This window comes from Trichomycterus rosablanca, chromosome 8 (genome assembly GCF_030014385.1).
Source record: "Trichomycterus rosablanca isolate fTriRos1 chromosome 8, fTriRos1.hap1, whole genome shotgun sequence".
In the NCBI taxonomy this organism is placed as follows: domain Eukaryota; kingdom Metazoa; phylum Chordata; class Actinopteri; order Siluriformes; family Trichomycteridae; genus Trichomycterus; species Trichomycterus rosablanca.
Window position 1 is genome coordinate 33,809,000 of NC_085995.1, and position 26,481 is coordinate 33,835,480.

Genomic DNA, 26,481 nt, shown 5'->3' on the forward strand with positions numbered 1-26,481 from the left:
TAAAAGAAAAGGTATTTATGTGCACCCTGCAATTCCTCCAGTATAGAAATCTGTTGACTTTTAATTTAGTCCTACAAAGGCAGTGACGTGCAGCATCGTTCTCGACAGTGTCAGTCAAGGTTTAGTGGCTTTTAACACGTTTAATCTCTAAGGCACAATTGTCTTTTCCCCAGTAATCTGCAGAACAGAACATTTCAACCTTCCATCTGTTAGTAGACTGGTGTGGATTGTGTAGAAGGAGCAGAGTTTTTTCTCATCCAGTGGTGTTACTGCTCAGCCTGGCTGAAGTCGTAGCAGAAGTTTAAGTTGCTGGGCGGTTTGGGGACGGGTGGGGCACTATCGGGAATAGGGACGTTCTCCAGGTCCAAAAGGCGGAGTTTGATCTCCATGGAGAGGAGGATCTCCAGCTCACTGCGCATCGACTCACTGCTCATTTCCTTCCCCAGAAGAACGTTCAACCCGTCTGTCCACAAGCAGAACTGACAGAAAGAGGAAAAGAGAGAGAGTGAGATCACCAAAAAGAAATAAACAGAAGGATATACACTGATCAAAAAAAATGTTAAATGGCTCCCAGGTGGCGCAGCGGGATATTCCGCTAGCGCACCAGCGCCAAGATTCTGAACTCCTCGGTTTGAAACTCGGCGTTGCCACCGGTCGGCTGGATGCCATCTACCGGGCATAATTGGCTGCAGGGAGGGATGACCGAAATATGTGGGAGCGGTTTTTAAACGCTGTGTAAGGACCCAGATTGGCGAGAGACCGTCTGTGCAGAGTGCATGAGTGGAAAAGGGTTCTGTTAACTGCTGCGCATGGGTCAGCGAATGCGTGAGCAGCAATATACCCACCTCAACTGCAAAAAAACGGGGATCAACATCAGTGGTCAAGAGGAAGCGTAATGCAATCGGGCAATTGGATACGACTAAATAGGAAGAAAAATTTGGGGGAAATGCAAAAAAAGATACAAAAAACAGTAAACATTGTCAAAAAAGATGAGAGCGAATGAACAATACGTACATCTGTTCTGGAAGAGGCAATAAAATTCAAGCTGTACTCCTCAACATCATACGTAATGCTGAATGCCAGGTCCAACATTTCCTAAACAACAAAAACACAAATAATACTATTGAAAGTAATTAATTCTTACATGTGAGAGAGTCAATATTGAACTTATTACAGACTTTATGTGCAACATTTTAAAACTGAAATTGATCAAACCAAACCTTGGTCTGCTTGCCCTTGTTTTCTTTCATGTGAGGACAGTCTTTCCCAGTCAGCAAAGCTTTGATATCTGCCACAGGGACTGAGAAACAACAACAACAACAAAGAAATAAAGAAGTCCATATTTTAGTTTTGCACTGGAGCTACGTGGCTACGGTATCTACACCAGCAGCAATGAGACACGATAAAGCTACAGGATCAGTCTGTGAGGAATGACTGCAGTTGGAAAGTCTTAAAAATCAAAAGCATATGTTAAATGAATCACTGGAAAAGGAAATGTGAGAGGAGCACTCACTCTTTTCTTGCAGACTCTCGATGGAGGGTGTATCCGAGTCATCCGCTACATCACCATAGTGCAGGACTTTGTGATTAGGAGAGAGCCGACAGTACCACAACTTATCTGAAATAATCAGTCATCAGCTGTTACAAAAGATTTTCTTCCTTTGGGTACAAACTACCATTTACGATGATGACTCAAACAATACATAATAATATGTATAACAGAAAAAAACTAAAAACTTTGTTCTGAGCAGGCTAAAAAATAAGACAGTAAAGCCAGGATGATACTTGGTAAGTGTGCAATTTTGATGCAGGCAGCACTTAAATGTATTGCTTTTGTTTCCAAAAGTGTACGCAATAAGTTATTTCTAATAAGTACACAATTAACTGTGTCATTACAGTTTGTTAAATGTTAATTAACAGAGTAAACCTCGTGCTGGTGCTTCAACCAAACAGTAGATGTCGCTGTTGCAGCATCAAGGAGCTGATTTCCTGTTCAACCTTTCATCCTCAGACGAAGGTGAGTGTGGTTGTCTGTGGATCTTAGCGGTGGTAAACTGTTGCATTACCCTAGTGCCCTAAATTTGATGTACCGGTACATTAAGGTTTCTCACCTTGTCTCCGGCGGCTGCTGATTTTGCGGAACAGGGTACCATGACAAAGGCGGTTCAATCTCTGCTGCCTGATCAGCTCCAGCAACTCCGGCTTCAGACGTTCCTTTAGCTCACTGCAAAAATCAATACAAACACACATCAAACTACTGGAAATAATGCAGGATGAGCAATGTTTATAACTATCTGTGCATTCAATATCCTGGTAAACCATACACAATGTTCTTCTTATAACAAGCTGACACCAGCCAATCCTAAATAAGTATCAGCTCCCATTTCAAAAACAAGTAACAGTAAAACCTCTATGTGACCTTTTTAAGTATAACAGCCGCCATGCTTCCGAATAAGGCTCTCACATGGCTTCTCACAAGACTTTGAAGTATGTCTGTGGGAATTTGTGTTCACTCAGTCAAAACAGCATTTGTATGGCTGGGCACTCATGTTAGTCAAGTATTCCTGCCTTGTGTCCAGTGTTTCCAGCCAAGCCTGACCTTGACCAAGACAAAGCAGTTGAAGAGAATGAAATGAAAGAGTTTGCTATTTCTGCACATTTCATTTACATTTTCGGCATTTAGCAGACGCTCTTATCCAGAAGCTCTGCTTCCACTGTAAACATTTGCCTACTCTAGTTTAAGTAAACAACAGTCCAGTGATACAAATATGCTGAAATCCAGTTAGAACTAAGGTGTTTTTAATAAATAAGATGCTATAGAAGGCTAGTAAGTGCATGTTAGTTCTCAGCTTAGTGCTTAGTAAAGAGGTGGGTCATCAAGTTCCTCGAGTTCTGGGTGGAGAATCAAGATGAGTGAGACTAGTGGCTTGAAGCTTGCGTGGTATTTGGCTTTGTAGGCAAGCATCATTGTTTTAAACTGAACATGGGCAGCTACAGGAAGCCAGTAAAGAGAATGCAGCAGTGGGGTGATGTGGCAGTGTTTAGGTTGGATAAAACCAGGCGGGCAGCTGCATTTTGAATGATTTGCAGTGAACTTGAAGCAATCACAGAGGTTCAAACTCACAAACTCCGGAGAATAGGAAGAATGATATGTTGCTGGGCCACTTGGCAGGCACAATCACAAATTCCCAGTTTTATTACAATGCCTCAAAAATTTAAGTTCACTTCGGTTACATTCATGACAGAACAGGTAGTCACTAGTTACACAAGATTCATCAGTTCACAAGTTTAATGTCAAACAGTCATGGACAATTTTGTGTCTCCAATTCACCTCACTTGCATGTCTTTAGACTGACAGACACAGGGAGAACATGCAAACTCCACACAGAAAGGACTCGGACTGCTCCCACTGGGGATCGAACCCAGGGCCTTCTTGCTGTAAGGCGACAGTGTTACCCACTGCTTGATAGGTGTGTCACATTGATACGGCTTACTCACAGTACTGGCGGTGCAAGCGTCTCCTCCTGGTGCAGCCTCTCGGTCTGGCGCAGTTTAAGGATCTCGCTGTAGTTAAGTGCATTTACTTTGTTCTTGAAGAGCTCCAGTGAGGTGGGTTTATTCGACAGGGTCCTCGTGATCTGCTCCCGTACCACCTGCATCACCTGTACACGAGCGTATACAAACACCACACAGACCAGCGCATCAGGCATGGGATTCTTGAGCAAACATCACTTGAGTGCTTTTTGTTATTCATTACCGTGCTGAGCTGCATTAGTTAAACGAGCAGCATAGCATCTCAAGCATGTCTACATGCGTAATGTGACATTAATGAGTGACCTGCCCCACCAAAAAAGACCTGATGAGCACTCCCACACACACTAACATATTGACCTCTTTTCACCTCTGGCAGAGGTCGGGAGCGAGGGAGGGACGGGGTAAGATGAGGAAAGACGAAGAGGTGGAAATGAAAAGAAGAAGAATGAGCAGACACAAAAGAATTCAGACTCTCTCAGTGCAGTGCAGGATCTCCAGCTGTGGTGGTGACAGCAGCACAATGCTATGCTAACTCAGCCGTTTAAAGAGGACTGACCTCTGTTCACATCCATACAATTCAACCAACCAACCACCAACCAAGCCCTGCTCTATCCCACCCACCTTCTCTCTCTCTAATAATCCATGGACGGGAGCATGGCAATGCTAAACTAGAATGTTTGACTGGCCTAATGAGGGAGCAATTGCTTCTCTTGAAACAGAAAGCAATGGTTATATAGGGGTTGTTTAACCATTTTCACTTTAATGAATGAACAAATGTTGAAAAAAATAAATACATTTGAAATTGTTTTGTGTTGTTTTATATCACATGAAATGGTTTTAGATCCTAACGCAAGATGTGACAACAAAGTAAAACAGAGAAAAAAATATTTTTAATAAAGCAAATAAGAATCAATAAACTGCAACAGCCATCTCCATTCCCACACCCTGCACAAAACAAATGCTTCTAAAATTTACACAAAAGCATTCAGACAAATTGGAAAACTTTGAAAAAATATACCAGATACCAGATGTGGTTTTACACTCTTTGGTTACATTCATGACAGACACGGTAGTTACTCGTTACACAAGATTCATCAGTTCACAAGTTTAATATCGAACACAGTCATGGACAATTTTGTATCTCCACATCTTTGAAACCCACACAGACACAGGGAGAAAATGCAAACTCCAAAAGGACCCGAACCACCTCACCTGGGGATTGAACCCAGGACCTTCTTGCTTTTGAGGCAACAGTGCTTCCCACTGAGCCACCATGCATAGTGGGCATGCTGAGCCAAGGAGATTTTAGCCTGAAATGGTTCACCATTGTGGTTTAATTAGCAATTTAGCAAGACAGACAATTTGATCATTTATTTAAGCTTCATAAATATCAGGGTATCAGGTCCTAGGACAAAACCACCTCATAATAAAAATATAAATAAATATATGGTTACATCAATGTTTTTGGTGACTCAGTTAAAAATTTATAATTAAGTAAGGCTCAAGGTGCGTAAGAAACATTAAGTATTACAGTAAAAGTATTAAGTAAGTATTACAATACAATATATTGTATGACAGTAATATTGTATTACATTTTAGATAGTATGCTCCATCAGTAAGTACTTCTAGCATTTTGGTTCAGCTGTGTACCCACCTGAAGGACCCCTTCAGAGGTCAATACAGCAGAGCAGTCGGCCTAATCATCACATTCGCAAATTCACAGGTCAGATTTCAACAAATTTATAATTTGCACCTGCTTTCTCTTGCAAACTTTACTCTCACCAAATGTTGATCTGCAAAAATTTCACAGAAACTTTGTTTCTTTTTCTATGTTATAATAATCCTTATGGCAGCAGTTATTCTGTTCCAGTACAATTGCTACATCAGTCATTTTAACCCCCACCCACTCAAGACACTATTTTTTTAAGGTAGTTAAAAAGTCCCATGCTTGGACGTCACAGCTTCTTACTTCCAGCTCTGAAGCAATTTGGTGCTGGTACTAACCGATTTTACCAGCTTTGTAATGGAAAAGCACTGAACAGTTCCAGATTTCACTGACACTGGAAAAAGATTAACCATTGCAAATTTAAAGCTGGATTCATTATACAGTCATAATGAAATCCTGAAACGATATTTTGTTTTCTTCTTGATCCTACCTACCATCCATGCACATGTACATAAATATGTTAATCTTCACTGGATGATATGGTTCGATCAGTTTAGTTTGGCAAAGAGCTAAAAATTTCAAGAAGTGTTTGCAGTTGTCTTTAAGATGTTTGATACTTTGTTAAAACTAAATAAGACATCCAGATATAAAACATATCAAAGGCAAGTAATGAGAACAAACACTAAAGTTCTGCAACATGGACTAACAGCAAAAAGCTTTTTACACAGCTGATAGCGAAGGGCTAGTGCTAACTGGTACTGAGTAACACAGCTAAAGTACTGTCAACACACACAAACACAATCACAGCACAACTATCATTTCGCCCAGACTTTTTTTTTTTAATCTCTTTTCTATTTCTGTTTTTCAGCATTAGTCTTGAAGATCAGCTCTTGAAATTGTCATCCTTTACTTAATGCTATAATTAAGTATTAATCTTGTAAACCTACCTCTGCTGTGGTAAAGTCTGTCCTTATGAATCCTCACCTTTTCGTGCCTCTGTGTGTGTGTGTGTGTGTGTGTGTGTGTGTGTGTGTCTGTGTGTGTGTGTGTCTGTGTGTGTGTGTTCACATGCAAGTCTACAGATCCTCCCCTAAAGCACCTGCAACACACATGCATATTTCCCAAAACAGGAGCATCCCTTTAAACACCCACCCTTAAATGAGAGAATACACACCAATGCACTCACACAAACCTACAGCTGGACCCACACACACACTGATGTTGGGCTCCATGAAGCAGCCTGGAGAAACGGGCTGCCAGAGATTATTAACAGTGGAGACAAACAGCACAGTCTGGCGGTTCAGGAAAAAGACGTAAAAAAAACTGGAGAAGAAAGAAAATGGAAAAAAGAAAAGAAAAAAAAGGGTTTAAAGGAGAAGGGGAGGTACAGAGCAGAGGTGTAAAGAACACAAAACAGAGCGAATGGCACATATGGAGGAATATGAACTAGAAACCAATGAGCTCACATCTTGTGGGGGAAAATGTGTTAAGGCTGCTTTAAAAACACAGCAACCCCCCAAAAAAGTTGTGCACTGCAATCCACTGTAGATGTGTTTAGAAAAAGTAAGAAATAAGGACATATGGTTGAACAAATAGTCTAGACAAATATACATACAGCAACAGACGGGAACAGACAGATGACAGACAGAAAGATAGATAGCCATCAACAGACTTGCAGACAGACAAAAGTAAGCAAAGACATGCCTAAAAGTAGACAGAAACAGACAGAAAAACACCACTAGACACACAGACAGACAGATAGACATAAAGCTAATCAGACCAACAGTAAAAAGACAGACAGGTAACTGTAGACAGAAAGACTGGCAGATTAATAGCTGGATAAAAAAAAACGAACATACAAATGTATCAAAGTGATATGTCTTACTGCTAAAAAACACTAAAAACATTAGAACATAGCTGGCCAGCTAGCTAAACATAGCTAGTAAAATAGCTTTCAGTTGGCATAGCTAAAGATGAATAGGACTTAGGCATCAAGAGTCTCAGTTTGCATCGTTCCATTCTGAAGAATCTACATAACAGCAATCCAACCTGTCCAAATAAACGAGTTAACATAAGTTAGCTAGCTAGATTAGCAAGTTTAGTGTTTCTTAATTTGCGTATCATCACACTGTTGTCTGTATGAAACACCCTTATTACAAGTAAATTGTACAAATTTAAATGTAAAATTGAAATGTGTTGTTAAACAGCTTAGAAATGACTAGTTACTAAAATTATACTTAGCATCTAGTGTAAATCAGAGTTATATTTCTGCAAGTTAACTTAAGAACGATAATGTCATACATAGGGATGTAAATAGGGATTATTTAGATAAATAAAAGATAATCACAAATACTGTATTTTATTTTATTTTTTTAAGAGAAATAATAAAAGGAAACTTTGTCATAATTTGTCTTCAATTTCAGTTTGGGAAAAAATTGGGAAAAAATTGTATCAAGAACCCAGTATTGTGAATCGCATCGCATTGTGGGTAGAATGTATCGTTATAGCCCTAGTCATACACTTTTTCCCCCAAATACAAAATTTGCTTCTGTGGTAAATTTAATACATCAGTACAATTAATACTGGATTCCTTAACATTAGCATAAGGAGATTCCTTTTCTGTTTTAGTCCATTTCTTTAAGTTTTGTCCCTCATAAATAGTTTAACAAAAATTATGCCTTTTTAAAGCTTCATTTTCTGTTAAAAGCAGGAGAAAAAAAAAACATATGCAAAAAAACCCACTTGTTTACAAAGCGAGCTTCTGTCCTTCATTATGTTTTGTCTGGACTGGGGTTTGTTGATCATGTGCACCATTTAGTGCTGATTTAACTAAGCAATTGTGTTAGGAACAGATTGCAACAGAGTTCACTTCCAACCGAGTAGAATAGCTATTGTGACACTAATACCCTTTTAAAAACCATGACTCTAGCTACGAGGACTGTGAGGGAAAGCACTCACTGAAAAACAAAAGCCACTTGTTTCAGCCCAGAGGTTAAAAAGTCGTCTGTTAACACCCAAACCTTTTGTGTTTTGGGGGCACCGTCAGATGACTTTGTCTAGTCAGGACACTCTGTCACACAATAAAAAGTGAGCTATTTCAGAAACAATCTGCTGCTTTAGGAGAATTACTGGCGTTTTTTCTTCTCAGTATCTGTAGCTGTGCAACTTGTTTAGATGAGCAGTAAATATTCCATTGTGCTGTGTGTTTATGACTAACTATAAATCAGCAGCACAGCTGGTCACTTTCACACAGTCACGCAGTACGACAATTTACAGATGTTCATTTAAGAGCACCTTTGAGACCTTCAGTTTTACGATGCATTTTCCTCACCTAAAATCATGGTAAAAGAACTAATAAAACATCTGGACATATACTCGTCCATTACTTTACAGTTAACAATCCAGGAGGATGAAGGCTTACATATGCTTTCTCCTAGATATGTTAGGCTCTGCACCGTCCTGTACTCTTAACTTGCATTGAACTGAAACTTTAAGTTTTGATTTTGAGAATAAAGTCGTTTAAGTTTCAATTTCGAGAATAAAGTCAAAATTATTTCGAGATTAAAGTCGAAATATTTGGGCCAAAGAGCGCTGAGGGCAGTCTCCAATGTGAGTTACTGTGATTATTCAGTAATACACTTCCATCCGCATGACGTGATGACTAAACCCGTCAATGAAACCATTTATAACGATGCCATACGGCTTTAGTTTATCGTGCGAGTCCATAAGGCTCGGTTGAAGTACTGGCAACGACGCAGACTTGAGCGCACGTTCTTCTAAATAAACACAGTTTATTGCAAAGCCATGTCAGTGCCCTTATGCTAATAACAAACTGGTGCTGATGTGACAGGAGATTGGGGATTTCTTTATATGTGAAACTAATAAGAAAGTATAACTTACCAAATCATGAACATCCCTCATTTTAACATGAGGAGGTTGCTATCGCCATAATATTTCGACTTTAATCTCGAAATCATTTAGACTTTATTCTCGAAATTTCTACTTAACAGGTAAAATTATTTCACTGTACTGACTTTAATTAATTAAAAGCATTTACTCTTTGTAAAATTCACTGCACATATAAGTCTTTGCTCGCACCCAACTTAATCACACAAGTCAGTTTTGAGACAGTTTAAAGACTTTTCTGCTAAAATGCTCATAGTAAAAACAGGGACACGTCATTCATTACCAACTTCTTCATCTGCAAAAGTTTCTGCATCTCTTTATGGCTTTGTTTTAGTTTGTTATGCATCTACAAATCACATAACGGTACACCTGATCTTCTCAAGAACCTGTTTACTATTAAGATCATGATTTATATGTACACTGCTAGTAAATATTTTCCTCATCCATTTTAACTCTGAAATCTTACATCATTTAAACAATATGATGATGGATGGTGATACTTAACTGTGATTGCATTCCCAGGTGAGATAATAATTAGCTGGATTGAAACTAAGGTTAAGCATAACACTTGATTATTCTAAAAATAATTGGAAATCCCTATAATTAATTCTTTTTATCTTTACATTGGTATTGGTGCTAGAGTCTGGTTTCGGTATCAAATATCCCTTAATGTCTCATAAAACATTAAACAATGACACCACTCTCTTAACAAAAATCAACATACATCATCTACTTCTAACCTGAAACTTTGTTATGCAAAGTCATACATTTATATGCAAATTCTAGTTCCTAACTTTCCCGTAAATGGGGTTTGTACAAATACAGACCAATATAGTTGCCAGTAAGTGTACATGTTGATGATGTATATTAAGCAGTATTAAGCAGTTTTATAACACCTTAATATGTCTAATATGTCAAAAGGGGTGAAAAAATACAACAATGTACCTTATCAAAGTCCTCCTGTGTGGCTCTCATCTCCTTCCAGGTTTTGTTGAGGAGCTGAATGCAAATACAGAAAAGTTCCTCCAGCAGCCGATCCTGCGCGAAGAAGATGGGGTGGTAGTTGGAGCCTGTCTCTGAAGCTGCAGGACAGAAGAAAAATGAGACAAGAATTGAGAGAGCAAGACTGATAAAAAAGCTCAATAAAGCTCAACAAAAAACTGATAAAATTAAACTCAATACACAGTTTAATAAGATAATTTGCCAAAAAAAAATGTCTAAAAGTAACATTTTACATTTACGACATTTAGCAGACGCCTTTTCCCAAAGCAGCTAACAGCTGTCACTAAATACAGAACAAATAATTGAGGTTTAGGGGCCTTAGGGGCTCAACAGTGGGAACTTGGGGTTTGAACCAGCAACCTGCCGGTCAATAGTAGAGTACCTTAACCAGTGTTTTATTTAAAACCACATTTATTAAACAGACCAGCAAGAGCTTGCTTTTGTTAGAGGGGGTGCATGACAGCCTCTGCCCTTCTCAATTGTGGGTGGCGGCAGCACAAGAGAAAGATAAGCGTCAATTGGCCATGACTGAATTGGGTGGGGTGGCAATAGAAACTGGGCCACTAAAAGCACTTTTACTTCTCAGTCATTTAAATCTGCAGCTATTTCTTGTTTGTGATTAGTTTTTTAAAAGATGATGTTGCATAAATTGGGTATAAAACACTGATAAATATCTCATACATGACATGGAAACAAAGCTTTATAAGATTTTTGTGTTTGTACATTGGCATGTTCAAGCTTAAGTAATGTATGAATTATTAGGTGAGATTTTGTGCAGTGTTCTAATTATTACAGACATCCTCACTCCAACACAGTACAGAAAGATCAAGGGAAAGCATATTGGAAAAAAGATCATGTTTAAATCTTTAATATATCTTTTAGATGGTGACATCAGCTTTTGTTCCCACATATTTATTCAGCAATTGTACCAGACCTGGTAAATCTGTGTGTCACGTTCACCACGTTAAGTCGACTCATTAGCAGTTGACGCCCAGTTAAACCAACATGTGTGAAAGAGACTATAGAGATAAATGAAACTCATGATACTGTTATGTGCTCTTGTTTGGACATTATGCTTGGTTTTGGTCCTGAACTTACGTGGTTCTCCGATACGCAGGATCTCACACAGAATGAGAGTTAGCTGGATACTGCTGCGGGCAAATGGGCACTCGTGCTTATCCTCACGGCTGCTGTTCTCCAAAACAAACTACAGCAATTTTAAAAACAAAGAAAAAAATACTGTTTTACTCTTATGCTATAATGTAAGAGCTGTATTAAATATGCAAATAAGTGTGGACCAAAATCCAAGAACTATAAGTCCAAATTAGGTTAGGTTTGGTTTTTAATCCCACTTGAGCATATATTTGGCTATACCTATGGCATACACTTTAAACCTCTGACCATCTATTACAGAGCCATTAAGACTGCTGGTAATATATTAGGTGCTTTAGATTCAGATATGATATTGAAGTCCAGAATTTTTACAAATTGGGTCGTTTTTATATAGGTCCACCAGAGAACAAACATGTGTGCTAAGATAAGACAACAGTTTTATAATATAAGAACTATTTCTGCATGGTTGTCATCTATGCTTACAGGGTGGGTTTTAATTTGGCTATAATTTGGGGACTTCTGCTTGCTGCATGTTTTGGTTGAAGTACGTAAATTCACTCGAGTATTGGTTTACATAGCCAAATTCAAGACATAACCAATTATGTCTGTATATAGATGGCAGATAGCACAGCTGGGGTTTCGAACCCTGAATTGCTGATTGGCTAGAGTAATTGCTGAAAGGAAAAATTATTTAGTCAATAACTGCAATTAACATTAAACAACAGGTCTGGTTATAACACCACCCTTCCCCCACCAGCACTTTAATCATCTTACTTGCTTAACTGAGCTTAGTTTAATTAATAAATCTGACCAACAGACTGGCTAGTGGTCTAGCTAACCCCTTGAAGATTTAAGTAATTTTTTTAATGCAGTTCCTTAAATCAGACTTTAGCGAAGTGATTATATTCAAAGAGCTTTATGAGCATGACTGTTTGGGTATTATTTCAGCACACACCAGCATAATGGAAATTGATTCACAATGCTTTTTACACAAGAGCATCACTGGACATCTAAGTAGTATGTATCTCTGTGAATGAGTCACTTGTATCTTACCCTGCTGTAAGCATCAGGGTAGCGGGAGGCAAAGTATGTCATGGTGTCGAGAGCGAGAAGTCCTGGAGGAATCCGTCCCAGGTCCTGTCCTGGATTACTGTTGTTCTGCAACACAAAGACAAAATGACACATTAAAAATGTACGGTCTATGGAACATGTCATCTAAAACATTTGAGGTCACAAAAATTAATAGTAAAAATATGAAAGAATGAAGGAACATAGTAGCTAAGCTATCAGTGGTGCTATCATCCAGCCATGACGATCTGTCGCTGGTATTCCTGCCTTGTGCCCGGTGTGTCCAAGTGTGAACAGTATAAAGTGGTTAATGAAAATGAAGAATATAAAACCATTAGTAGAGTATACTCACAGAGAAACCAAGCTTCTTAAACTCTTTAGCGCAGAGCGAACGCCGGCGGTCATTACTTAAATTGCCCTCGTTGTCCGTTTCAAACACAGCCTGCCTTAAACTGTGCAGAGCCTCCCGCTGCTCCTAAAACATACACAAACAGAGAAATGAGTGATGAGTGATTTTTTAAAAACCTTTTTTAGATTCAAAGTTCAAAAAAAGAATAAAATATTTTCTATAACAGCATATGGAGCATGAATAACTTTGGGTCACAAGTATCTGAGGTACAGTAAAAATTTCCACCTTTCAACCACATCAGAATTTTAGCTTTTTCATTTACATATGCAAATATTTTACTAACAAAATACCATGGTATGAAAGGGATAGCTGGATAAATTCTATCATTTTATACAACAACACAGTGGACATCACATATAGTGAATTTAGAAAGCATTTAGACCCCTTAATGTTCTACGCAATTTGTGTAGTGAATTTAGTTATGAATGCAAATATAAGTACAAATTTTTCCACCAATCTGCACTTATTTACCTATGAAGACAAAGTGAAAGTACGTTTGAGATTTTCAAACACTAATTAAACAAAAACTAAAATATCTTACAAAAGCAGTCAGATCATTGTTTTAATAATTTGTAGAAGCAATTACAGCTGCTTCTCGAAAATCATTACACACGTGAATTTGGGCAGTTTATACATTCATCAAGGCAGATCCTCTCAAGTTTTCTCATACTGGATGGCGAGGGTCTGTGAAATGCCATATTTACATCTCTAATGTTTGATACGGTTTGACTAGGCCACTCAGGGACATTCAAAGATATTCTCAAAAGCCACTCACTTCAGTTTACTGTCATGTAATAAACTGGCAAATGTTATTATTATATATGTCACTTCAAACCAATCAGAAATGAATAAAACTCAAATGAATTCTAATTTAAACTTCAGCACTGATTTATTAACACATTCAACTCTAATAACTGTTGAATAAATAATTATAATTAGGCATTTTTGTTTCTGCTAGATATGCAGTTTAAAGCATCACAGTCCTCGTGTCCTGACCCTGCATGTAAACATTTATATAAAACGTAATTGCTGTAATTACGACATCAGCTGCAAATAAATTATACATTTGAAAAGAGGAGTAAATAAATAATTCATGCCACCAAGTAAAAGGGTGTGTTTATATGAGCAGACAGAGAAGCTGATGTGAAGTGAAATTATATAATGTTGCTACGCAGTTCAGACTATCCAAATACTTGGTTTTGGATGTTTTTTTAAGTCTCTAAAAGACCCATCCCTGCAATTTTAACAGATTCTGTCAAATATGCAACTTTGCATACATTTGTTTTTATTCTGTTTACTGTCAAATTAGAAAACATCCAAATTTTAATGACATTTCTGGCAGAAAATGCGACAAGCCTTTTAAGGAGAGAAAGCTCACCTGGCTAAAGGAGTCCAAAGGTGTTCTCATGCGAGCCTCCAGATGATTCAGACACACGGACTGTAGCACATACAGGTAGTGAGCCATCTCATCTACAATCTGACCTGAACTGTGGATTATATTCTGAAACAGAGAAATCGGAGTTTACACGTATGTTCATTTCTAACCAACATGTTTATTGCTATTAAACATGAATTAAAGTTCACCTTATAAATAAACTGGCGAAGATTCTTCCTCTCAAGGAAGGCAAACAGATCCTGAAATACAGAACAAATCACATCTGCTTCAGTAAGCAACTTATAAGGATTCAGACCACAACACAAGCAACTCTTGTGAGGACACTGTTCAACATCATGTTTGTGACACAAAGTGAGTAAGACAAGCACAGGCGATGCTGCACTCCTTGGGGTGTTCAAGTAATGCATAACCACAGCAAATGCATTGCTGTTATACTAAAAACGAGTTTTCTTGCACTGTCCAAAATATGCAGAAGGTAAACTGGCTACTCTCAACTGTGAACTTGTTTGTAAAAGTTTGTGATTCCTTGCAGAGGACTAACACCCTATACAGGGCTCTGACAAACAAAAAAAGATTCAGTTATTTGGACAAGATGACTAGAAGTATGTTTGAAGTAGGAAAAAAAAGGTGAGGCATTCCATCCCAACAACACAGTACCCCAAAGCACAATGCTGCCACCATGTTTGATTGTACATGGTGGCAGCATTGTGCTTTGCGGTTGTTTTGCTGCCAGTGGAAATGCTGCATTGCAGAAAGAGAACAAAATAAGGAACAAAGACTACCATTTTACACTTTAAACTTTTTAGGAATGTGTATGGTATAAAACGTTCAGTAACACGCCACCAATACTGGTGGAGTCAAAGATTCAATCAAAAATTTATGCAAAGCTTGTTTATGGCTATCAAAAAAGGCTTATAATGGTAAACAAAGCAAAGAGACGTGAAATATTTTAAGTGCTGAAGGGCAGATTAAAAAAACACACACAATGATTGAAACATAATTGTTTTTCAAAAACAACTTTTGTTCTTTCACTCTGACCAATTTCTCTGAGAAGTTCATTCCAGCCAAATAGGGTGGGACACATAATCCAAAGATGACCTGGTTTTAATGCCGTTACTGACACTATACGCAAACCTTTTCATATAAATAATCCTTTTCTTAGTACATCAGTAAAAATGTACCCACTCCCCCATCAATCACATTTACAATTACAAACTTTTCCTGTAATTGTCGAATAAAACAGAACTAAAGTGAGGTGACTTTAGGCTAAAATGAGAAAGCACTTCTCCCTGTGTTAGAATGTCCATCAAACTAATCTGCACAAAAAGAACAGAGGAAGTTGAGGTATCAGTTCAGCTGCGATGGACATTAGCATGTTGTTAAGAGGAAGAAATTTATACACTGCAGGGCCTTTAATATGCTTAATACAGAAACAGGACCTCATGTTTCTTTTTGAACAAAGGTCGTCCACGTTCACAATGGCATAAGGAAATAGGGTAACTCACCCGCCTGTCAGAGTCCCTGGCAGTCTGCAGGAGAGCCATGAGGAGAGCCATGGCTTTGGTCTGAAGCTGCTGGTTCGACCTGTAATGCACAAAAAAAAAAAAAATCACAGACCCTGTTTGAGGTACCGATACGTCTATTGGAGGATTCTTAAGGCATAGTATATCTCTCTGTATGGCACTCTGTGAAAATCTGGCACTTGCTGGTGTAAAAGAAACAGCAGACAACTTTGCATATGTCCGAGAGGACAGGTGCTAGTCTGTGGCTCTCCTCGGTCAGCAAGGGTTGATGCATGTGGCAGAAGATTTGCAATAAGGCAAAAGGTCAGTTGATGTGAAGTACTGTAAAGCAAGGTTTTTAAAGCAACCCACATTTTCTCCATAATTTCTACAACTCAGACAACACAAACAATGCATCAAAACTAAACACAGTACAAAATATACTTAATTAAGCGAGCAGGGATGGAGTAAGTGGTGTTTTTGTCTCTCTCTGCTGAATGTGTGTAGGTATTATCAGTATCACTTTTAACAACTCTTCAGCAACAACATGCCGCCAAAAACAAGTAAACAGAAGTCCTCGGAGATCCGGAGGGGTCAGTCGAAATCGGACCCTCAATCATTTGAAGCCTCCATAAGGGGGCATTCGTGTTCAAGTTCATTTCGTGTTTGTGCCAGCTAAAATCTGTTTATTTAATTATTATTATTTGTCTCTGCAATCTATTTTTTATTTTTTTTTAAACGTATACAAAGTATTATGAGAATAAAAACTATTTTCTTTAAATAACACCCTGTGTAGTGTCCCATTTTAGACAAACTACAAACTTGGTGTAGGAAACAAAGCTTCGTTTCACGTCTTGGTATTGTTCAGCCCCGCCCCTTTTTTTATTAACATTTCATTTAGGCATACTTTCTTATGGATCAAAAAGTCAATAGTAAATGTTTAGGTTCTGTAATACTGGTGAACATCTTAAAAGCCATGCTATAAACACCTTTCAGAATGATTAGAATGAAAACATTATTAACATGATATAAAGTTGCTTTGTTTCAAATCCAGATAAACTGTGCAAATGTCCTTACACCTGCAGGTGGGATATGAGTCTATCCAGGGTGATCTCCTCTCGAATCTGACGGAACAGACTGCTGCTGCTCAGCACCATGCTCTCCAGGATATCCAGGGACACCTGCTGGATGGAGGCGTCCATCACTGGAGCGTTCACGAAACTGGCAATCTGTGGGTATACACACACAGAAAAGTCAAAAAAGGAATTTCATCACCTAATATCAACTTTAACACTACAGGTTAAATAGTGTTACTCTAAAGAGACATTCCATTTTTTAATCAGTTTGGACAATTAGCACCAACTGGTTTTGTGTCTTATGTAACCTGAGGCAAAATTCAAATCCAGTCATGTTGCTGAGAGAAATTTTCAGGTTTCTATTTATCACACAGTGTAGGTTTTATATTTGCCTCCCAGATTAAAGTTTGATTGTTCTACATAGATTAAAAATAATATATTAAAAATATTCAGTAAAAACTGACACATGCTAAACGTGCTTGAAGAATGTGCATGATTTGGCTCTCACCTTTTTAATAAAAATAGTGGACAGGTTTTCCCAGGAGACAATACCATGGTCCATCAGCTCCATGAAGGCTGTGAGTGTGTGGGTCATTATCAAAGGAGCCCTGCACATATAAGAAACCTCATTAAATTCTGGCTTTACTGCTTGGGTTTAAAATATTAGCTCCCTAGGATGGCACTGTGCGAGTTGGGTGGGTGTCACATAGCAACATGGACCCCCAATCTTTACCTCCACTGAACATGGACCATAGTATTGTGTGCAAAGTGCCATGCACTGCCATCTGTGATTAGATGCCACCATGCAGGCACAGGTGTAATTGCCCAGCAATGAGGAACCCTGTTTTAGACATTGCTCCTCCCCCTACAGGCTTACAACCAACCGTGTGTCTGTGCAGGTGCCCAGCTGACTGAAAGCAGAGCTGAGATTCAAACTGTTGTATCGCTGCAACGCCCAAGGACCCCAAGAACAGAAATCTGCGGCTACAGTGAACACAAACTTACCACGACTTGACTGTTAAAGACTTGATAAAATGTTAGGGTCAGAATTTGTCATAAAAGTTTGAATCAATATATCTCAGGGCTCTAGAGTGCGACCAATTTGGTCCCTTGGATTTGGACCTAATTTCTCAATGGTGCGACTAAAAAAATCTCAGGTCGCACCGGTGCCACCAGGCATCCGAGGAAAAAAAAAAAAAAAAAAACAGACACACATTAGGCCAATATCATGGTCTAAACCAATCAGAGATAGTGAAGGGCGGGACAATATTCTAGCGGTGATATGTGAGCGACATTCAGCTCAGCCAATCAGAATGCAGCACCAGGTTTATACACGTGCGTTCGGACGTTCTGCAGTAAGTTTAGCCGACCCTCTATAGTAGCAAGGGGCTAATGCTAGCGGTAAAGTGTGGCGATAGTGAAAGTAAAAACACGACAATATTTTTGTTAAGTAAAATATAAAAATAACTAAAAGACCATAATATATTACAATACATGTAGTCAAAATACGCAGTGAGTGCACCGCAAGCGATTTTGGGAATCTGTGTAAAAGATACAGTAAAGCAGATAATATAATGCACTGCATTTAAGATTACCCTAACACTCTAGAGCCCCATACACACACACACAAACATATAATTTTAAATATACACACACATATAAATAGATATACACACATACATACACATTTACTCATTTTTATAATTTTTATAAGTGTGCTATAATTAGTCTATAATACTATAATTAACTGTATAATTACTATATTAACTGTAAAGAGCATGGGAAGACAGTGGCCGGCAATAGTATATTTGTGACTGGTTCTAATACATTTCGAATTGAAAGGCTGAAAAAGCCCAATGCATCTATAAAACACATTACATGCCGCGATAAATGCACTGCCCAAGTGTCCCCTCTCCCCACTGCCTTTCAGCGGCAAGCAGCAGCAAACAGATCATCAGACGAGGCCATGTTGACCAGATTGTTAGTTATATATAAGTCAATATTGCCTGTATGGACAGTGATTTAAAAAAAAAAAAAAAGTGAACCTGTAAAACTGCGGTGTTAAATGCGATGCGGTCGAAAATTTGGGTGCACCTACTTTTGTGCTGGTGCACCTAAGAAAAAAAAGTTAGGCGCACCAGTGCAACCAGTGCAAAACGTTAGTCTAGAGCCCTGTATCTGGTCAACAGCTTAGGCTGCTATTAATGGTGGTGGTATGCTATGATAATGTTTCCTTGGAACATTTGGCCTGAGTATAATTTTAATGCCACAGCCTGACTGCATATTGCTGCTGACCATGTAATTTCTGTTATGGACCAAACTTTACATTTATGGCATTTAACAGACAGTTCTATACAAGAAGATATACAATTGCAGCTGATCCAATGCATACAAAGCAAGCAATTGAAGGTTAAGTGTCTTGTTCAGTGGCCCAACATTTGCAACTTGGTGATGGCAGGGCTTATACCAGGGACCTTCTGATGACTGGTTCAGTACCTTAACCACTGAGCTAACACTGCCCTACTTACCATCTTATAATAGCTACTTCCAGCATAATGTGCCATGTCACGAAAGACAGGTAAGAACAAGTCTAAAGCTAGTTGCATTAATATGAATATTTCAGTGCACTTTTATGGCTTTTTACTTTTTCAACTGAGAACGTTGGGTTTAGTGGAGCAGCAGATTTTCTGTGCCGCTAACAAATCTGCAGCAATTACGCTGGCATGTACCAACATCTCAAACAAATGCTTCCAACTTCTTAGGAACACACAAAGAATGATGACAAAGAATTGATGATGTTCTGAGGGCAAACAGCTTCATTCCCAGCATTGGCATGGTGTACCTTATAAAAGTGAGTCAGCATATAAACCTTCTGAACACTTGATACAAAAAGCAGCCACTTGTAAATACTGTAGTGAATATTCTGATGCTTGATGGAAGCACTAACTGATCTTTTTTCTTTCCATTACCTGTTTGAATCATTTTGATTGGTGGCTTCATTTTACATGATAGTTTTGGACAAGGTTATGCTATTAGCATTTCACTAGCTTTTACAGGGGTAAAACAGAAGACTTTAAATGATATTAGGGGAGTTTTAGGAACTAGATACGCACTCCTGGTCATCTTCTACTATCTGGACAAGCATGGAGTGTCCGTCTCTACTGATGAACTCCTGAGCAAAGGTAACATCCTTGGAGACGGCAGCCAGCTGTTTCAGTGCTTTGCAGCGTATATCCGAATCCAAGCTCTGGATGCCCCTGAACAGGTCCTCCGCACAGAGGCCCTGCAACACACCACCAGTGTTGTATCAGTATAAATACATCAGACACCGCAAAACTTAGAATACTGATTAGATATCAACAACTTGTGTGACTGTGTGAATATGGAAAGGAGAAAGTCACTCACCGGAGATTTGGTCAGCCAAAGGATGCTGCCGTTCTTAATGTCCAATCGATTCTACACAAATTTACAAAACACCGAGTCACACCAGTGCTTAAGTAATACAGCTAAGAAAAACATGTACATGTAGACCTGCTTACAGTATTAAAACTAAACAAAAGAATTAAAATTGGGGCATGTCGCACTCTAGCCCACTATCACCGAGATCCAGGGTTTGAATCTCAGTGTTGCAATTGGCTGGTCGGCATCTTCACAGACATAATTGGCTAATGTCTAAGAGGGTACAGCCAAAAAGGCCTGGCCATTGGGGAGTGCATTTGTCAGTGTGCTCTTAGTACATATCCTAAGCCAGGATAAAAAAGGGGCTGTGTCAGGAACGATCAACTCCAAACCCAAAGCAGTATGTGGACCATAAAAATATGCAAACAACCAAAAGAAAAATCAGTGTTAAATTAAGTGATTATTCTGTGGTGGAAAACAATCAACACACAAGTACATATAGATCTGAAAAAGCAGAAGTGATAAATATAGCATCACAGGGGTAATTTATTCCTTCTATAACAACTGAACTATTTTCAACATGGCTGGTTTATGGCTGGTATGTGTGTTTGAAACCATGTGCTTGAGCCAGAGAGTTTAATCACAATAATCCCACACCTCATGTCGTAAACCCTGAGTAAATTATTACTTGTTTGACCACAAACTGTGACAATGCACTACTATGCAATTTGCTGCAACAGTTGGTCTGGTTGTTTAGAAACCAGTTTAAACAATGTCTGGTATATATGTGTTGCTACCCCACCCTGGATAGAGATTTGGTAACTGACTAATCATGACTGTAATTATTTCTATTTTTAATGTTTGCTAAATGCTAATGACCTCAATATTGTACCACTTACTGAGGCAATATCCTGAGTCTTTTCTTAAAACCATATGCATATGCATGCAGTATATACTCTGACAGTTGCACTATTTGATATTTTTAAGACTTTGTATCAGCCTCAAAGGTGCTAATTAAACCATCTTCGAGAAATGACTTACAGACTCAGTGATGTAGGTGTGGCCTCCGTCTGCATACTGAAAAGCATGGTTTTCTGGGCACTGAAGATTCCACCTTTTAAAAGAGCACAAACCACATTTATTCAACAGAAATAATATCTGTAATTATAATATACACTTTTAATAAGCATTTAAATATGTGTAAAAAAAAAGGCTGCATTTACATGTATAAACAGATCTGATACCAGTAAAAAATTTAATCAAATTTTTACAATAAGTAATTTATCCTAAATGTGAAACTTTAACTTCTGTAGAGTGTGCAAATATCAATAATAACTTCAAATCCATTAACTGTTTTTTATGCTGAATGATGTGTTGCTTGTTAAGAGCTTTTATGTACTCTAAATTGCTAGAAACATTATATTTTGTTTCAATAAAACACAGCATAATCATGCCTGGAGTGTCTAGTCTAATTAAAGGTAATAATAATTTGTATAACTGGTATGAAATCACAAAAGCAAATACTTTTTTACTTTTTTTTTTTAGTACATTAAAAACATTTTACTTAGTTTGACGCATTATTAATAAAGTGTTTGCAGAAAAAAAAAAACTTAAATAAAAACAATGGAATTAGATGTTAAAACAACTAGCAATCCTTAATTATTCCTCTGTTGTAAACATGACACTATGTGATCAAAAGCATCTGGATATCAAACCCCAAACCACAGGCATTAAACTGGACCCTCCTTTGCAGCTCAAAAAGCCTCCACTCTTCTAGGGATTTTGGAATGTGTCTGTGGGAATTTGTTTGTTTTAATGACAGGCATGGCTCCCAATCACATTCCAACATCTTCAATAGCAATGAGTTGTAAAAAAGCTGGAAACCAAATAATGTTTATATGCCTTTCAGCAATAGGTGCCCAAAACCAAAACTCAGTAAATAAGTGGGGTGTCCACATACATTTGACAACATAGTGTTTGTCCCCTCTCTCAGCCAAACACACACACACACACACACACACACACACACACACACACACACACACACACACACACACTTACTTTTCACAAACTTCTTTGATGACAGCAGTAAGGGGCTGTTTCTAAAATAAAAAAAGAACATAGAATATGCCTGTCAGAAACAACATTTATTTTCAGATGATGATGAAGACAATAGTTTCTTAAATCATAAGTTAATCATTAAATGACCTACAATCACTTAGATGGCACAACATGTAAAGCAACATGCTTAGATCATCACATCAACAGGTGCCTGGGAATACTTCAACAAACCATCGTCAATAAATGAGGTTAATCTCTGCATCAACAAACACTAAGTACTACGCACAGCAGAGTCAGTATGTCAACTATGTCCAGAAATGCTGCTGACTGGGCTCAAGCTTACTTCAAAAGTAAGCTAGACAGATGGAGCACTCGCTAGCACACCAGAGCTGACATCTACTGCTCTGCTACCAGCAGGCTGGGCGCCTACACAGACAATGATTTGCTTGTCCGTCAGGGTTAGATGCCAGGCGGGATTCCTCATAATTTACATTTACATTTTCAACATTTACCAGACGCCTTTATCCAAAGCGACTTACAGTGCTATGACATTATACAGTCTGAGCAATTGAAGGCTAAGGACCTTTCTCAAGGGCCTGACAGCAGCAACCTAGCAACCTGACAGCAGCAACCCTCTGATCACTGGTCCAGTACCTTAACCACTAGGCTACAGCTGGCCCATAATTTATGGAATTAAGACCTCTGCTGGCTGATCGATGGTGCCTGCATCAGGGACGAGGGATAATGGAGATGAGTGCATGACTCTCTGTCGCCTACTGCACACATGTCGGAGGAAGCGAAACGCAATCACGTAGTTGGACATGACTAGATTAGAAGGAAAATTGTGAGGAGGAAAATCCTAAATGTGAAGCCCAAGCCTTCTCAGCCTTCTCATATCCTAAAATTCTCCAGAATAATAAATATAGCACACAGGTTTTTCTTACTGCCCAGAGGAAACGCAGCAATTAGTGGTGGCCGGTGTGGTAAACCAGTTACAGTTTCTGGTGTCGAGTGGTAGACCGATCAGCGAACTGTAATTTGTGGCGGACGGGCCGGTGAACCCAGCAGAGGCACTGGCCACTCTGTCACTCAAGCAGAACAGCCATTCACCTCAAGGTTTCAGGGGAGAAGAAACAAAGCACTGACCACAACCACAAAACCATTACCCGAGACAGACACTCAGCTACAGGAAAGCCAGAACAATCACACAGGGTTCTCGAAGGACCAATCACAAAGATTATGGCTTACAGCACTCTTTAGCCATAAAATATATTAGCATTTTTTTCTGCTGTGGACAAGGAGAGCTGTGGAACTTCCACAATCAAAATGTCATTAGTCTTTTAAAAAAATGTAGATGCATTGTTATCACTATTAAATCTTGGTACCACTGTCAGTCCCAGTACAGCAGGCATGGCCTCTACCTACAAGTGTGGCCCCCTGTACACAAAGCTGATCCACATATAAACTCGCCTCATGCAAGTGAAAAGATGCAGTCGGCTACTGAACACTGTACTGCCAGTCCCGATTCTGCAGGCATGGCTTCAAAAAAAGTCCCAATTTCTGTAATGCACCAGTTCCACTCACAGCAAAGCAGCCCTACAGCATAATGCCATCATAACCAAGCTTGACAGAAGGTACAGCGTTGTTGGGTTCGAATGCTTTATCTTTCTTCTTTAAAAAAGGCGTCACCGTGGGGCACTGAAGTGGCACAGCGGTAAAACACGCTAGCACACCAGAGCTGACATCTCGTTGGTTTGAATCTAAGCTCTGCCACACAGCAGGCTGGGCAACTACAGGAACAACGATTGGCTGTTGTTCAAGGGCAGGGTGCAGGAGGGGATTTCTGATGCAATTACAACCTCTGCTGGCTGATTGATGGCACCTGCACACAGACAGGGAATAATGGGATCAGGGTGTGGCCCCTGTACACAAAGCTGATCCACATATAAACTCGCCTCATGCAAGTGAAAAGATGCAGTCAGCTACTGCACATGTGTCAGAGGGGGTGTGGTTTAGTCCCGGCTCTCCTCAGTCAGAGTACGGTTCAACGTCAGTAGAGAGGAATGATTGATTTATTGATTAGTTTTAGCGCCGTACATAATGACACGCTGGGGTCATTTATACGGCAGTACTCAAGTTGCTTCTTCACTTTGTGTCATTTAAAACAAATTATAAAAGATGTTTTAGATTAAAATATGTTAAAAAATTAATAATTTTCCCTGGTGCTGTACATTTAAGCACATTTCGTGTCTCGTTTTCATTAAAAAACCTCAGTCTTTCTGAGTTTAGTGTTTTGCAGTCTATCAGTATGTGTTTAATTGTTAGTCTCCAGTAGAGAGGAAGCGTAATGCAATTGGGTAATTGGGTACGACTAGATTGGGAGGAAAATTATGTCACCGTAGACAAATTTATTTGGGTTTTAATTAGAGATGGACTGATCGGGGTTTTTTGGCACCGATTCCGATCTCCGATCTCCTTTCAGGGACATCGGCCGATAGCCGATTCCGATCGGGGGGGGGGGGGGGGGGTTTAGCAGTAAATAAACTTAAAAAGAGCCTCACAGTAAAGATAAACCGGAGCAGCGCGCGCGCGTGCGTGTGTGTGTGTGTGTGTGTTTGTGCCTTTGGAAGAGACGCTTTGTTCACAGTATCGCTATAAGTGATTCATTGATTCATGAGTTGATTCGTTTTTATGTGAAGCGTAAGTTTCTCTTCTCAGTTATCTCTCCGTGTTTACTGTTATTAATTAAATGTCGTGGTTTTAAATAAACACCAGCTACTACAGAACATTTTGTGTGACTCTCTTACATTAAAAAGCTTAATTAAAAAGCTTAATTAAACTGCTATTACCACAGATCTGTAACCGAGTCAGACTCGTTCCGTCTAAGGAGCTAAAAGTTTTCTAAAAGTTCAGCAGATGATCCTGAACTAACGAATTTGGTAATGAATAAACTTTTGCCTCGGATTGGCTCTGTAACGTCTTCTGTTCTCATCTACATCACAAGTAAGAACCCCTTACGATTTACCAAAGTGAACCAGGAGTTTATATAACGTGCTGATAGAATCGACTCAGATGTGACCGGGTTGAATTATCTTTTTAAAGTAAATATTACAATCAGCAAAATTACATCGTAAGAGCTTTCACGATGGTTTCTGTACGATTGTTGATGAATGGTGATGTGATGGTTGGTGCTTCGTAGCTCAAAGTCTGGATCAATCCACTGAGCTGTTAACTTAACATGGTCTTTATATATCACACGATCGGATCGGCTACTTTTAGGAAATATCGCCGATCGCCGATAGCATATTTTGATTAAAAATCGGCCGATACCGATTCGTAGCCGATCGATCGTCCCATCTCTAGTTTTAATGCCATGTTTAACACATATGTGTCATTTAATGGCAAAATAGGTATTAAGTTTCTGTCTGTTTATTTTATCTTTTCTTTATATCTTGGGCCATTTTATTTTTTCATTTTTATGGCTGCAAGGTAGGTTAAAACTGTTCTTGTGTTGTCTTGTGTAAGAGTTTCTTTTATGGTTTCAGGCATGTGTACTTGTTGTCTTTCCTTGGTGTACTTGGGGCCTTCTATTAGGCCTTAGACAAATAAGTCAATCTTTGTTTCAGCCGACCTCCAGAAGGTTTTTTATCCATGTAAGGAGCAACAATCTTTAGCCAGGCAAACGCTGAGTCGGCACTCAGGCACAACGGTCTATTACGCTACACAGACATGATCAGCTATGCCTGAGAAAGGATGGCCAAAGCCCCAAGATGGATTGGTGCCCTATCTGGAATGTATTTCTGCCTCGAGCCTAGGGTTTCTGGGAAGCCGGACCCTTTGCAAACCTGACCAGGATGGTAAATGAACCAGGGCTTTTAGTCAAAACTAAAGTTGTTAATGAAGTACTTCAAATCATGGGTAATTATAAGGTGTCTGATTTCTGTTCATGTGGCTTTCAAGTAAAGTGTAGGACAAAAAACGTTTGATCTCTAGTTCAAGGAGAGACCAGAATGCATCAGGTATGCAACTACTAACACACCGTTCCTGCACCACTGCTCACTGTAAACCTGTTAAAGAGGGAAACATGTTTAGCTTTCAGCTTCTGCTTCATACAGCTGTAAAGCTTTATTTATTTTTTATATTTTACCAGCCCATACTACCAGCTATGCATAAAAATACTAATGTTACTGACTTAACATACTTCAGGAAAAACATGGCTCTCTGGGCCAGTAAAGTACAAGCCAGGTGGCGTAATTATTGTGTCAGGTTATTCATATCATTCGCTTGTTAAATACACAGCATTTATTTTACATGCAGCCGGAAGGTGTTGTCTGCACTAAGCACAGTTA

At 38.9% G+C, this 26,481-nt stretch overlaps 1 protein-coding gene across 3 annotated transcripts in view; it reads right to left on the reverse strand.

Annotated features, from left to right (window-relative positions):
• elmo3 (engulfment and cell motility 3) overlaps positions 1-26,481 on the reverse strand; it is a 37,589-nt gene continuing 11,108 nt past the window's right edge. For 2 of the 3 annotated variants that reach the window (XM_063000096.1, XM_063000097.1), the window contains exons 3-21: positions 22,133-22,173; positions 21,113-21,185; positions 20,078-20,128; positions 19,786-19,955; positions 17,181-17,280; positions 16,674-16,825; positions 15,600-15,678; positions 14,283-14,333; positions 14,077-14,199; positions 12,642-12,764; positions 12,275-12,379; positions 11,207-11,315; positions 10,052-10,188; positions 3,499-3,662; positions 2,112-2,224; positions 1,514-1,618; positions 1,221-1,300; positions 1,015-1,095; positions 1-479 (exon numbers count right to left, since the gene is read on the reverse strand). In XM_063000096.1, coding sequence (XP_062856166.1) covers positions 267-479; positions 1,015-1,095; positions 1,221-1,300; positions 1,514-1,618; positions 2,112-2,224; positions 3,499-3,662; positions 10,052-10,188; positions 11,207-11,315; positions 12,275-12,379; positions 12,642-12,764; positions 14,077-14,199; positions 14,283-14,333; positions 15,600-15,678; positions 16,674-16,825; positions 17,181-17,280; positions 19,786-19,955; positions 20,078-20,128; positions 21,113-21,185; positions 22,133-22,173 — 2,070 coding nt within the window. In that variant the 3' untranslated portion in view covers positions 1-266. Of the gene's footprint in view, positions 480-1,014; positions 1,096-1,220; positions 1,301-1,513; positions 1,619-2,111; positions 2,225-3,498; positions 3,663-6,392; positions 6,464-10,051; positions 10,189-11,206; positions 11,316-12,274; positions 12,380-12,641; positions 12,765-14,076; positions 14,200-14,282; positions 14,334-15,599; positions 15,679-16,673; positions 16,826-17,180; positions 17,281-19,785; positions 19,956-20,077; positions 20,129-21,112; positions 21,186-22,132; positions 22,174-26,481 lie in introns of those variants that run through there. The other variant, XM_063000098.1, reaches the window with a different exon arrangement.